This window comes from Chiloscyllium plagiosum, unplaced genomic scaffold (assembly GCF_037043375.1).
Source record: "Chiloscyllium plagiosum isolate Xiang-an unplaced genomic scaffold, Cpla_swu_hap1 HiC_scaffold_52, whole genome shotgun sequence".
NCBI lineage: Eukaryota > Metazoa > Chordata > Chondrichthyes > Orectolobiformes > Hemiscylliidae > Chiloscyllium > Chiloscyllium plagiosum.
The window spans coordinates 29,448,815-29,464,182 of record NW_028270190.1 but is presented as its reverse complement, the minus strand read 5'-3'; the positions used below and the strand labels follow the sequence as shown (position 1 = coordinate 29,464,182).

The 15,368-nt window shown below is 42.9% G+C and overlaps 1 protein-coding gene across 1 annotated transcript in view; it reads right to left on the bottom strand.

The window, feature by feature from the left end:
* Nucleotides 1-2,079: 2,079 nt before the first annotated feature.
* LOC148134903 (uncharacterized) overlaps nt 2,080-15,368 on the bottom strand; it is a 31,119-nt gene continuing 17,830 nt past the window's right edge. The window contains exons 3-4 of the mRNA XM_087985407.1: nt 8,917-9,254; nt 2,080-2,972 (exon numbers count right to left, since the gene is read on the bottom strand). Coding sequence (XP_087841533.1) covers nt 2,080-2,972; nt 8,917-9,254 — 1,231 coding nt within the window. The remainder of the gene's footprint in view (nt 2,973-8,916; nt 9,255-15,368) is intronic.

The window sequence follows — 15,368 nt, the reverse complement described above, 5'->3', positions numbered from 1 at the left end:
TGGGAAGGGCCTTTTGCCCAAAACGTCGATTTTCCTGTTCCTCGAATGCTGCCTCACTTGCTGTGCGTTTCAAGTACTACTCTGATCTTGATGCTTCTCCTTTTTGGTCGTGGCATAGACTGTAAGAACAGGGAGGTCATTTTGGAACTCTGCATGTCATTGAATTACTGTGTGAAGTTCTCGTCTCGAAAATTATTGGGAAGAATGTGGTTGCAGCAACTGGATGGATGAGAGGTTCACTGAGATATTGTCAGGAATGGAGTATTGCAAACACGAAGAGAGATTACATAATCTCAGGGAATTTTGGGAATTGAAGGTTGAGTAGAGACCGTATAGTGGTGTACACACTGTTGAGAGAAATGCACAGTGTGAGCAGGAAACAATATTCCGAATAAATGAATGCTCAATATCAAGCGAGCTTAATTTCAGGGGACTTAAGGCAAAAAAGAACGTTTGCCCTCGGATCGTAGTCTGAAATGTAGTGCCAGAAATGGTATTTGAGGCGATAATATTTGAGCATTGCAAAATAATAGACTTGGATGCGCACGTAAAGTGTCCTAACATCATTTATTTTTAGAAATGACATCGGTAAAGACAATGTTGCATTTTTCTAACTACACATTGGATGCAGGAAAGTGCCTCGTTTGCACAGTATACATCCATTATTCTGATGCAAAAACTTTCTCATGTGGATTCAGTGATGATAATGTCATTGAATGCCAATGGATGATTTTCTTTCATTGGACATGACCATTACCTGACATACATGTTGCACAAATCGTAATTCCCACTTTCCAGCTCGAATCTTCATGTTGCCCAAATGGGAAATATCATTGATTAAGCTGTTGAAGATTTTTAGGCAAATGATACTACTCTGATGAACTACTGTGGAGATGTTCTGCAAGCATTCAAATTGATATCAAACCCCGAACTTATTTTTGCCAGTTTTTGTCAGAACTAGCAGAGAGACTTAAGTATAAGTGTCTTTGATTCCAGTTTTTCTCGAGTTTCTTAATGTAATAAATGCCGCAAAAAGTCAAATATGGAATTAATGTGGATGGGTGTCATGCTGGTGTCATCTTTGGAAGTATTCTACATTCTCAAGCTTGGAATGATATTAGTGAATGAAGAGTCAGAAACGAAGACTAGTTGCCAATGAGGGAGTTGTTGCTGAGCAAGTGCTCATTGATTGCTTTGTTGATGACATCTTTACTCAGACTATTCATAACCAAGATATGAGTGATGTGGTGTTGGATTTGTCATTCTTCAGGATATGCCTGGACCATGTTCCTCATTGTCGGGTTGATGCCAGCATTGTAGCTAAAATTAAAAAAAAACAACAATCGTGCTGCTGGTTTTATATCAGAAGTATTTATTATTCTGGCCTGAAATTTTGTCATGTCTGACAGCTTTACCAATTTCACGTGCATTCAACAATTTCTTGATATTACCTTGAGTGAATTGAAGTGTATGCAAATTGTTATCCTGTGATTTAACTGCCGAGAACATTGTCCATAAAGAATAATTATTGTAAGTGTTACCTCAGGATTTCTGTTGACGTCCCTTTTGTAAGCCTCTCTAACTTTTATCAATAGCATCAGACGTTTATAATGTTGCAATATCATTGATGCTGTTTTTATTTCCTGAGATGGAAATTGTTTAATCCAGTTTCTCTTCTGAAACTGATTACTTATTCTGAGCACTTCAGTAAGCTTTTTTGAACCACCCTCATCACAGTTAGTGTTCAGTCAGTGTTGTTGGCTGGATAAGAAAAGGTGTGACTATTGTTTCTTCCGAGTGGATGAAGAAACCAGATAGACGTTTACAAAAATCCAAATCATCTCATGGCCACCAATGGAGCAGCTTTTGTCTCGAGGCTGCACTCACTGTTCTCTTCCTTATTGTTCTGTTACAATTTAGTGCGAACAATTATTCATTAATATAGGAGAAGCCCGCATTTGTTTTCATATAGATTTTGGCCAAACCATACTTACACAGTCGCATCAGTTAATAAAATCCTCACCAAATACCAAATTACCAAAAGGATACGTTTGCATATCTTCAATAATTCAGTCATTCCTATCTCTCAATTAATTTAATAACTACAGTAAAGGGGAATTTCAATATATTCATAAAATTCGTTCTGAATTTAGTTTGTGTTACTGCATACATGCCAGTGTTCGTACAACAACTCAGAAGCTGAAGCATCAATCCCATCTCAAGCACGAACGCCTGCAATGATATGGCATGATACCCCAAGCAAAACATGCGATACCAAATTGAATACAACATTATCGTTGACCATAAGGTTATGAAATTAGCTGAGACAACGAAGAGTAAAATTATGGATTTTCTACGACTCTCCATCTCTGGATCTTTGCCACTACGAGAAGCGTGAAGTCTCCTACGAGCTCTGCTTGTCAATAAAATATTTCTCACAGTTATTATATTGAACAACAGAATCAAGATGAAAGGGAAACATGGTGTTAGAATATGATGTAGAAACTCAATTGCCACCCAGAACATAGATTCTAAAACATTTCCTCTTATGTAACAGAACCAGGGTAAGTTGACCTGGAAATATTTACCTGATAACATGAAATACCAAAAAATGTTCTTCATGCAGCTCAAAGCTGTTACAGTTCCCACAACCATCGTAGCTGTTCTTTCCGTGCAGTATTTACTTTTCAGCTTCGGGCAGCAAATGGCAACAAGTCGATCAAAGGTGAAAGTGACGGTGTACCATACGGAACAGTCAGTGATTGCATAAAGTAGGACAGCATGGATATTACACACAGGGATATAAATCAAGAAATGAAAATCTTCTCGGTAAACAATTGGAATGTGTCTGAGTATGAGATCGAAGATAATAACCAGTAAGTCCGCAATTGCCATAGACACCAGGTAGAGCGTGACACATTTGGATAGATCACACTTCCCGCGGGACAGAATCACAATTGTCACTGCGTTCACTGTGAGACAGAGTACAAGGACATGCATGAAAGTTATCTCGGAATCTGGGGGAAAAAACTTCAAGAGTAAATAACAAAGAACACCACCGTTCCGCATCAGGTCCTTCAGCCTTCCAAACCTACACTGCCATATTTTGCCCTTTCATTCTAAAATTGCTTCGCTTTGAGGACCCATAACTCTCTTTTCCCTTTCCATTCATATCTTCGTCTATATGCTTTTTGAGTGCTGCGATTATGTCTGCTTCAAACACTTCGTCTAGCAACATTTTCTCAGCAGTCATCACTCTGTGTGTGAAAGTATTGCCTCCTGCATCGCGTCTGAACTTCCCATCTTGCATCTTAAAACTGCGTAATTCACCCTCCACACAGGGAAAATGCCTCATATTTTCCACTCTATCAATGCCATTCACAAATCTAAGAACTTCTATGCTGCGCCACTCAATCTGCTGCATTCCAGTGAAATCAAATCCAGTCGAGCCAATCTTCCTTAATGACTTAAAATGCCCCATACCCGGCAACATCCTCGTTATTAAATTCTACACACTCTTCAAAGCATCCTCGGCATGTGCCAGAACTTTACACAATAGATTAGGTATGTCAAAACATAGATAAAATAACCTTTGCCTTTACTGAGTGCCATAGACAATTGGGTGTGGTAGGAGTGAAGTATATGCATAATGTGAAGAGTGTGAGAAACTGATGTAATTGCATGTATTTTTCAACGGATATATGGTGCATGCACAGAGGAGAATCAGCAAAAGTGGATGGTTCAACTTCGAGCAGAGCAGATTAAGAAGATAGTTAATTTAGTTTGATTAAGGGTTTCATGAAAACAAATCTGTTTCAATCGATGCGGTGTCATTAACCATGTGACAGCTCTGCAACACAATTGATAAAAGACGACGGACTGGCTGTACGAATCTCTATTTTAACAACCAAGTGATATACAATGGAATGCGTACTTACGTTATGAGGAAAGATTGTCCTAATAAAGGTTTTCAGATACTGCAGGGAAAAATTCCAATCTTGGAAGAGTCAGTAATTAGATAAGAAAATATAGTTGATGAAGAAACAGCATAATAACAGGAATTCGGATGATCTAGATTGGGAAATAGACCCGAAAATGTCTACACAGGTTTGCAGAAATGAATTGGATTTTTATTTGTTATTCACGCCAAGACGACAACTCACCATGTACATGCTGAAACGTAGGAAGGGAGAGGTTGTTTACTCTGGACTATCTGGTTGTGTGCTTAATTGAAAATGGAAGTCTCTGGGTATTTTAGATAACACAAATCTGTGTTTCTAAGGCCTTAGCAACATTTGTAGAATAACAAATACGATTTGTATGTGACGATTGGAATCACATCTTGAATGCAGTGCTTTCAGCTTGTCTTGATATAAAATAAAAGCTAAGGTCTAGGTTATTTGAATGGCATGTTTTGAAAGGGGCTAGTTTCCTCCATGATTTGGGTTTACCTAAAATCCACCATTTCAAAGAGGACTCTTAATTGGCATTGTTCATAATCGAATACTTGTCAATCTATCCAGAATGTAACCAGCCGCATTACATTATTGCGGTTTCAAGATCTCTGTTGGCAATTCTGGTATCATTAGGTTAAAGATAATATGAAAAAGTGGAACGCCACTTCTATAACACTTGCTCCAGAAAACACTACAAGTTGCAGAGCACAAGAAAGCTTCATCAGACTCGACGTTACGGATAATGTTTTCTTTTGACGTTGAGATTAGTTCCTGCAACCACTCTCTGTTAACATGGCGGTTTGTTTGAGTCACGATGAAGAGCCTACACTACTGGGAGAACCAAAGGATATCCCATGCAGTTTCTCCATGCTTTCAAAATCCCCAGGATTAAGTGGCGTAGGCAACGTGAGAAAGACTTGCACGATGTGATGTTTTTAAAATGAGCCCCAGGCGATTATTTTTGTATAAGGGAACATGCAGGTAGTGCTGCAAGGGAATGGAACGTGCTGCTTTAAGTTTAACAAACAATTAGATTAGATTAGATTACATTACATTACAGTATAGACACAGGCCCTTCGGCCCAACAAGTCCACACCGACCCGAAACCCACCCATACCCCTACATTTACCCCTTACCTAACACGACGGGCAATTTAGCATGGCCATTTCACCTGACCCTGCACATCTTTTGGACTGTGATCAGAGGAGCAAATTCAAAAACGTGCAGTAAAGGAGCTTTTGGGAATAGTGATCTTAATGTATTGAATTTTACATGAAGTCCGAATACAAAACAGTTTTATTTTCTGAAATTACAAGTATATAAATGAGTCATAGAACATAGAACATACAACATAGAAAAGTGTAGCACGGAACAGGCCCTTTGGCCCATGATGTTTTGCCAAGGTTTAATCCTAATGTCAAATATAGTAACTTAACGTACACACTCCTCAAATTATTGCTATCCATGTGCATGTCCGTCAGTCGCTTAAATGTCTCCAATGACTCTGCTTCCACCACCACAGCTGGCAACGCATTACATGCATTCAAAACTCTCTGCGTAAAGAACCTACCTCTGACGTTTCCTTTATACCATCCTCCTACTATCTTCAAACTATGACTTCTCATACCAGTCAATCCTGCCCTGGGGAAAAGTCTCTGGTAATTGACTCTATCTATTCCTCTCATTATTTGTACACCTCGATCAGGTCTCCTCACTTCCTCCTTCTCTCCAGTGAGAAAAGTCCGAGCTTATTCAACCGATCTTCATAAGGCAAGCCCTCCAGTCCAGGCAGCATCCTGGTAAACCTCCTTTGCACCCTCTCCAAAGCCTCTCTATCTTTCCTATCATAGGGCGACCAGAATTGGACACAATATTCCAAGTGTGGTCTCAGCAGGGACTTGTACAGCTGCAGCAAAACCTCACAGTTGATAAACTCGACCACCCTGTTAATGAAAGCCAAAACGCTATATGCTTTCTTAACAACCCTATCCACTTCGGTGGCAACTTTGAGGGATCTATGAACTTGTATACCCTGATTCTTCTGTTTCTCTACACTGCCAAGAATCCTATCTTTAATCCTATATTCAGCATTCGAGTTCGACCTCCCAAAATGCATCACTTCGCCTTTATCCAGGTTGAACTCGATCTGCCATTTCTCAACCCAGCTCTGCATCCTGTCTATGGCATGCTGCAGCCTGCCCTCTATACTATTCACGACACGTCCAACGTTTGAGCCATCTGCAAATTTACTAACCCACCCCTCAACCTCCTCATCCAAGTCATTTGTAAAAACTGAAAAGAGCAGAGGCCCCAAAACAGACCCCTGCAGTACCCCACTCAACACTGACCTCCAGGCAGAATACTTCCCATATACAATAACTCTCTGACTTCTGTCAGCCAGCCAATGCTGAAACCAGATGGCCAAATCTCCCTGTATACCATACTTCCTGACTTTATGAATGAACCTACCATGGGGAACCAACTGCTGAAAATGTGTTGCTGGAACAGCGCAGCAGGTCAGACAGCATCCAGGGAACAGGAGAATCGACGTTTCGGGCATAAGCCCTTCTTCAGGAATGAGGAAAGTGTGTCTAGCAGGCTAAGATAAAAGGTAGGGAGGAGGGACTTGGGGGAGGGGCCTTGGAGGGAAGTGAGGGGGAGGTGTGGGCGCAAATCTTGCACCTCCTTGGGGGAGGGGCGTTGGAAATGCGATAGGTGGAAAGAGGTCAAGGTGAGGGTGATAGGTCAGAGTGGGGTGGGGGCGGAGAGGTCAGGAAGAAGATTGCAGGTTAGGAAGGCGGTACTGAGTTTGAGGGATTTGACTGAGACAAGGTGGGGGGAGGGGTAATGAGGAAACTGGTGAAATCCGAGTTCATCCCTTGTGGTTGGAGGGTTCCTAGGCAGAAGATGAGGCGCTCTTCCTCCAACCGTCGTGTTGTTGTGGTCTGGCGATGGAGGAGTCCAAAGACCTGCATATCCTTGATGGAGAGGGAGAGGGAATTGAAGTGTTGAGCCACAGGGTGTTTGAGTTGGTTGGTCCGGGTGTCCAAGAGGTGTTCTCTGAAACGCTCCGCAAGTAGGCGGCCTGTCTCCCCAATATAGAAGAGGCCACATTGGGTGCAGAGGATGCAATAGATGATGTGTGTGGAGGTGCAGGTGAATTTGTGGCGGATATGGAAGTTTCCTTTGGGGCCTTGGAGGGAAGTGAGGGGGGAGATGTGGGCGCAAGTCTTGCACCTCCTGCGGTTGCAGGGGAAGGTGCCGGGAGTAGAGGTTGGGTTGGTGGGGGGTGTAGATCTGACGAGGGAGTCACGGAGTGAGTGGTCTTTACGGAACTCTGATAGGGGAGGGGTGGGAAATATATCCTTCGTGGTGGGGTCCGTTTGGAGGTGGCGGAAATGACGGCGGATGATACGCTGTACATGGAGGTTAGTGCGGTGGTAGGTGAGGACCAGTGGGGTTCTGTCCTGGTGGCCGTTGGGGGGGCGGGGCTCAAGGGCGGAGGAGCGGGAAGTGGAAGAGATGCGGTGGAGGGCATCATCGACCACGTTGCGGGGGGGGGGGCGGAGAAATTGCTTCCCAACTGCTGTCTGATAGCGTCATAATGTCTTTACCCCAATTAAATATATTCCCTCCGTTACGGCTCCTTTCACTCTCCAAGGCTATGCTAAATGTGAGGCAGTTGTGATCACACTTTCACCAAAGTGCTCTCACACCACTCGAACACCAAATCCAAAATGGCCTCTCCCCTCGTCGGTCTTTCTACATACTGACTAAGAAAACCCTCCTGAACACACCTGACAAAAACGGCTCCATCCAACCCACCTGCACTTAGGAGTTTCCGGTCGATATTTCGAAATTTGAAATTACCCATAACAACAACCCTGCTACTTTTGCATTTTTCCAGAATCTGCACGCCTATGAGATCTTCAATCTCTCTACTGCTATTAGGTCGTCTGTAGAAGACACTAAATGCGGTGACTGTTCCCGTGTTGTTCGTAACTTCCACCCGTACTGACTCAGTAGACAAGATTTCCTCAACAACCTTCGTTTCTGTAGCTGTGATGCACTCGTTGTTTAGCAATGCTGCATACCCTCCTCTTTTTCCATCCTCACTGCTCTTTCTAAACATTCAAAATCCTGGAACATCAAGCAACCACTCCTGCCCCTCTGAAACTCACGTCTATGTAACCCCACGTAGTGATCCATGCTCTCAGTTTATCACTCTTATTTCGGACACTCCTTGCAGGAAAGCAGACACACTTTCACCGATCCCTTTGTTTCCTCGCGTCAGAAACCTTCCTGATAGAATCAATATATCAGGTCACTGTCCCGTCTGCAACTGACCCCCTCTCAGACATGTGGCTCTGATTCCCACTCCCCTGCCAAACTAAACTAAAGCCTCCCGAATCACTGGAGCAAACCGCTCACCCAGGACATTGGTGTTCCATCAATCCAGATGCAACCCGTTCTTCATGTACAGGTCCCCCCTTCCACAAAAGGTATCCCAATGGTCTAGGTATCTGAAGCCGTCCCTCCTGCACAAGTCACGCAGCCACGTGTTAAGCTGCATTCGCTGATTGTTCCTCATCTCACTACCTCTTGGAACCGGTAAAAAACCTGAGATCACTCGTCCTGCTCTTCAGCTTCCAACCTAACTCTCTGTAGTCACTTTTCAGATCCTCAATCCCTTTCCTAGCTATATCATTGGTTCCAATAATGCACCACGATTTCTGGTTGCTCACTCTCCCTCTTCTGAATGTTGTAAACCCGATCAGCGACATGTAGGACCCTGGCACCACGGAGGCAACACACGTTCCAGGCGTCCCATTCCTGACCACAAAACCTCCTGTCAATTAGTCTTAAAAACTTCCCAGAATTTCTTCACTCCTCCCTCGCACCTCTCAGCAAATGGATGCCCCCACAAATCGGGGTAAATCTTTTAAACGGTAAGACTCACCTTCCCAGAATTCCTTCGCTTCTCGATCGCACCTCTCGGCGAATGGATGCCCCGATGTCTGAGGTAACTCTTTTAAACGGTTAGACTCATGTCCCCAGAATTCCTTCGCTGTTTCCTCGCACCTCTCGGCAAATGCATGCCCCGATGCCCCGACGTCTTTTGAACGCTTAGATACACCTTCCCAGAATTTCTTCACTCCTCCTTCGCACTTCTCAGCAAATGGATGCCCCGATGATTGAGGTAAGTCTTTTAAACGGTTCGACTCACCTTCCCAGAATTCCTTCGCTCCTCCCTCGCACCTCTTCATGCAAGCCTTGAAGGTATGAGGACCAATTTGGCTTCAGTGAATTTGAAAAAGGTACACGAGAAAGGTTAATGGAGGACAGACAATGTCGTTAGTTATAGAAATGCTATAAGGTGTACAGTATACGTATTGCACCCACACACACACACACACACACACACACCCCACCCTCCCACCATGGTGCAAATAGCAAAAGGAAAAGATGACTCAAGCATGGTTAACAAAAGAAGTTAAAAATAGATTCGATCAATCAAAGTTGCTGGGAAAAAGAAACGCCAGATATTATGGATTCATTGAGACAAAAGAGGACTAAGAAACTGATAAGGAAATTCAAAAGAGATCAAGAATGCAAACTAACAAGAAACGTAAAGCCTGATGAAAACCTATTATCAATACTTGAAAGGCAAATGAAAGAAAGGTCAAATGTGGATCACTGAGTGTGCGGATAGAGGACTAATTGTGGAGAACAGAGAAATTACAGGAAAACTAAAGTGTTATTTCGTGTCTGTCTTCATGGTGGAATGTCCAGGAAATCTCCCAGAAATATCAAGTGACCAAGAGACCTGCGTAACTAACGAGTAAAATCATTCATATCAGTGATAAGGCATTATTTCAAAACACACCTGGATTCAGCATTGATAAGTCTGACAGATCAGATGTACTTAATTCTGAAATTTGACACATAGCAGCAATAGACACATAGATTGTACTGGGGCTCAGTGTAATTTTCTTTATTCGCTTTGGAAGGTTATGAATGCATTGCAACAATTCAAGAAGGGAAGAAGAGGGAGAGTGGAGAACAACAGACCTGTTAACCTGTCATCCACAGTAGGGAATCTGTTGAAATCTGTTAGAACGAATGTGATATTGGTCCTTTCGAAATAAATAGCACATTTCAAGAGAATGATAATGCATTTATGAATGGGAAACTATATTTTAAAACTTTTTGCTTGAAGTTATCTCTTGTAGACATAAACAATGGTGAACAAATTGCTGTGATATATTTGGATATTGAGGAGGATTTTTAAAAAAACACCGAGTTGGGAGCAACATGTGCAAATGGGAGCGTAAAAGAGAGGTTTGTCTTTACTTAATGGGAATCAGAATGTAGGTGATGAAGACCCATCCAGATTGGAAGAGGTGGCTTGCCCTATCTTCATGGATGCTGCCTGATCCACTGGAATCTCCAGAATTTGTTGTTTTCAGTATAAATTCAAGCATCGGCAATAAATTACTACTACAAAAGTACATATATACTCCATCATTCACACAGAGTTTGTCGAGACTGTCCCTGGAGTACTGTATGCAGTTTTGGTGTCCTGACCGAAGGAAGAATATACTGACCACATATGGTGAATAGACATTCTCCGGATTAATCCATCTGATGAAAAGATTGCCTGATGGGGGAACTCGGTCTGTGTTTTTTAGAGATACAACGAATGAGAAGCGATCTTAATGAAACCGAGAAAGTTCACAAAGAGGGAACTGACTAAAACAGGGACATGGATTAGTGTGAGCAGGCAAGATTAGGGAGAATCCCAAGATTTTCCACAAGGACATCAAGCAGAATAATATTATGAGCGAAACATGGGGCCCATCAGAAAGCAAAGGTACATTCAGTAAGTAACAGTAGAGAAACTTGGCAGATGGTTACACGAAAACCTCACATGTGTGTTATCTGGTATGATAAGGATGCAAGTGTAGAATTCAAGAAGATGGACTGGGAACCTCTTCAGCAGATTGATGGAAGGAGTGAGCAGGGATTAGAGGCTTGGCTGGTATAACTTTGGACAAGTGGTCTGGATGAGTTATATCCCAGGCTACTAACGGAGACAAGGGAGGAGAGGCCTTGGCGCAAATGCTCAAATTGAATCTGATCGCAGGTGAGGTGCCAGAGTACTGGAGAACACACTTTACAGGAAGAGTGGCCAAGATAGTCCAGGGAATGATAAGTCAGTAACTATCAGATCAGTGGTGCAGAAGCTATTGTGGAAAATTGGGAGGGAGAAAATTGATCTCCATTACGTGAGGTAATATTTGATCAGGGATCATCAGATTGAATTTATCTGCGGGAAGTGATGCTTCAGGACTTTTACTGAAATTTTATCAAGAAGGTTGATTATATGGATTCTCAGCAAGTCCTTTGACAAATTCCCACACAGGAAAATGATAAATATAGTAACATCTCATGGTATCAAGGTCAGCGTACTTAGATTAGATTACCTACAGTGTGGAAGCAGGCCCTTCGGCCCAACAAGTCCATACCCACCCTCCGAAGAGCAACCCATCCAGACCAATTCCCCTACTTTTACCAATTCACCCAACACAACAAGCAATTTAGCATGGCCAATTCACCTAACCTGCACATTTTGGACGTGGGAGCAAACCGGAGCACCCAAAGTAAACCGACGTGGACACGGGGAAAATATTCACAATCCACACAGGCAGTTGCCTGAGGAGAGAATTGAACCTGGGTCTCTGGCGCTGTGAGGCAGCAGTGCGAATCACTGTGCCACCGTGCTGCCCCGATATGGCAATTTACACCCAAAATTACCTTCGTGGCAAGGGACAGAGGGTGACGGTGGAAGGCTCTTTGTGTGACTGGTCACCAGTTTCTGATGGTGTACCACAGAAATCAGTGATTTGTCTCTTATTAGTTGTAGTCTCCCATAATTGACGTAGGTGTGAATGTAGAGAGGTTTGCGGAGGAGTGTGACAAGTCTGTTTGCGTTTGACATAAAGATTAGCCGAATGCTTGACAGTGAGGAGGAGGTTTTCTGTTACAGGAAGTTCAGCTAGGTGGAATGGTCGGATAGGCAGATCAATGGCAAGGGGAATGCGAAACTTTTAAATATGAGGGAGAAGGAACCAGGCAGGGGTGTACGGATGAATGTCAGCACACTAGATAGCTCGGAGAGTGCTTCTCCACTGATCTCTGAACGTGCCTGGACAGTTTAATAAGTTATCTCAGAAGACATAGGGATCAGTGAGCATAGTCTTTTTCATCAAGACGGAGATTGTAAGAGCTGTACAGGACTTACTGGGAGGGGTTCTGCATGTCAGATTTCAGGAAGGATATAATTACACTGGAGGGGTTACAGAGGAGATTCAACAGAATGTTCCCTGGGATGGAGCATATCCATGGAGAGAGGCTGGATAAGCTCGGGTTGTTTGTTTTGGAGTTTAGAAGGCTGATGGGGACGTGAATCAGAAGGATAAGATTATGAGGGGGGTGGATGGGGCAATAGAAAACGGCTGTTACTTTCAGTCAAAGGGCCAAGAACAAGACAAAACACTTTTGATGTGAAGAGTTTGAGGTTTAGAGAGGATTTGAGAATTGCTTTTGACCCAAAGGGTGTTGGGGTCTGGAGTGTGCTTCTTGAGAGGGGCATTGTCAGCGATAACTTTACAGCCGTTAAAAAGTACTTGAATGACCATAATAACATTCCCGGCTCTGGACCTCGTGTTGGAAAGTGGGACTAATATAGATCGTGCTGTATTTCTTATCGTACAGAGTGTATATTTCTGTGATTCTATGCGTGTGGAAGAACAATTAGTGTGCAGCTTCAGGCAGGAATCGATGGGTCTCTGAAGGGTTATGAGCAAGGGTTGTAAGAGTAAGGCAATAGTTTCTTAAAGAATACCAACGGGAAAGATGATGGAAGACAAGTGCAACTTCCTTACAGTCTAAAATAAAGAGAATGAAGAGTGGGAACAGAGAAATAGCAGAACTGTGGCTCTTCCATAGTAATAGTGGCTGAAGGACCTGGACTGAAGGGAATTTATATTTGCCAGGAAATGGTGTTGGAGAGACTTTTACCTCTGAAGGCTGATATGTCCACGGGACATGATGGCCTACATCCCAGGGGACTGAAGGAGGTGGCCCTAGAAATCGTGGATGCATTGGTGATCATTTTCCAATGTTCTATAGATCCAGGATCAGTTCCTGCGGTTTGGAAGGTGGCTAATATTGTCCCACTTTTTAACAAAGGAGGGAGAGAGAAAGCAGGGAATTATAGACCAATTAGTCTGACCTCAGTTTTGGGAAATATGCTGGAGTCAATTAAAAAGGATGAAATTACGACACATCTGGATAACAGTAACAGGATAGTTCAGAGTCAGCATGGATTTATGAAGGGGAAATCATGCCTGACTAATCTTCTGGAATTTGTTGAGGATGTACCTATGAAAATGGACAAGGGAGATCCAGTGGATGGAGTGCAGCTGGACTTTCAGAAAGACTTTGATAAAGTCCCACATAGGAGGTTAGTGAGCAAAATTAGGCGCATTGGATTGGGGGCAAAATACTGACTTGGATTGAGAATTAGTTGGCTGACAGGAAACAAAGAGTACTGATAAACAGCTACCTTTCGGAATGGCAGGCGGTGACCAGTGGGGTACAGCAGGGATCAGTGCTGGGACGAAGTTTTTTACAATGTACATTAATGATATAGATGATGGTATTAAAAGTAGTATTATCAAATTTGCTGATGATGCAAAGCTGGGTGGCAGAGTGAAATGTGAAGAGGATGTTAGGAGATTACAGGGAGATCTGGACAGGCTAAGTGAGTGGACAGATGCATGGCAGATGCAGGTTAATGTGGATAAATGTTGGTTATCCACGTTGGTGGCAAGAACAGGAAGGCAAATTACTTCCTAAATGGAGTCAAATTAGGTAAAGGGGCAGTACAACGAGATCTAGATGTTCTTGTACATCAGTCAATGAAAGCAAGCATGCAGGTACAGCAGGCAGTGAAGAAAACTAATAGCATACAGGCCTTCATAACACGAGGAATTGAGTATAGAAGCAAATAGTTTCTTCTGCAGCTGTACAGGGCCCTGGCGAGACTGCACCTGGAATATAGTGTGCAGTTTTGGTCTCCAAATTTGAGGAAAGACATCCTGGGTATTGAGGGAGTGCAGTGTAGGTTCACGAAGTCAATTCCTGGAATGGCGGGACTATCTTACTTTGAAAGATTAGAGCGACTGGGCTTCTGTAATTATCAGAAAAATATAGTTTAGAAGGCTGAGAGGGGATGTGATTGAGACGTATAAGATTTTTAAAGGATTGGACACACTGGAGGCAGGAAACATGCTTCTGCTGATGGGTGAGTCCCGAACCAGAGGGGTAGGCCATTTGGAACAGAGTTGAGGAGAAACCTCTTCACCAAGAGAGTGGGGGTGTGTGGAATGGTCTGTCCAGAAGGCTGTGGAGGCCAGGTCACTGAATACTTTCAAGAAAGAGTTGGATAGAGCTCTTAAGGATAGTGAAATCAACGGTTATGGACATAAAGCAGGAACAGGATACTCAGTGACGATGATCAGCCACGATTATAATGAATGGTGGTTCATGTTCGAAGGGCAGAATGGCCTACTCCTGCACATATTGTCTATTGTCTATTGTCTAACTGTTTTAGATCTGTCCTCCACAGAACTGAACCAAGCAAACCAAAATTTCTCCGCAAGATGAAGAATCGTAAACCTGGCGAGAAAAAAATGAATATAATGAAATTAATAAGTAAACAGCTTTAGAGAAATTATTGGGATTAAAGTAATGGCCAAACACCAAGTTAACGTGGATTTATGAATTTTGAATTTTGTTTGAGAAACCAACTGAAGATAAATTGTGGAGAAGCAACGGATGCAATGCATTTGGATTTTCAGGATGAATTTTAATGAAGTCCCAAGCCTAGTCCGCTAACTTATATCTTATGGTGTCGGGGTTTATATATGGACATTGTTTTAGAATGCGACAGCTGACAGGAAACACTGAGTAGGAATTGAATTTTTTTTTTTGAAGTTGACTTCTCAAGTGGTATCACAGGGATTGGTGCTTGAACCCCAGCTAATCCCAATATATCTCAAACATTTGTTTGAGGGAATAAAATGCAAGTTAACCCAGTTTGTTGATGGTTCTAAATGAAGTCGGATTGTAAGTGGGTGAGGATTATGTGAACAAGTTCCAAGGTGATTGAGACAAGTGAAGTGAATGGGCAAATATGCATCAGATGAAGAGCAATACGGGTACATGTGACGTGGTGCGCTTTCTTTGCTCCTTGTCCTTTGTTTTCTTCTGCACAGATCTCCGAGGGCCATGTAGGCCAGTTGGGTTCTGAAGCCAGAAGTCAATACTGGGAATGGAATTGGC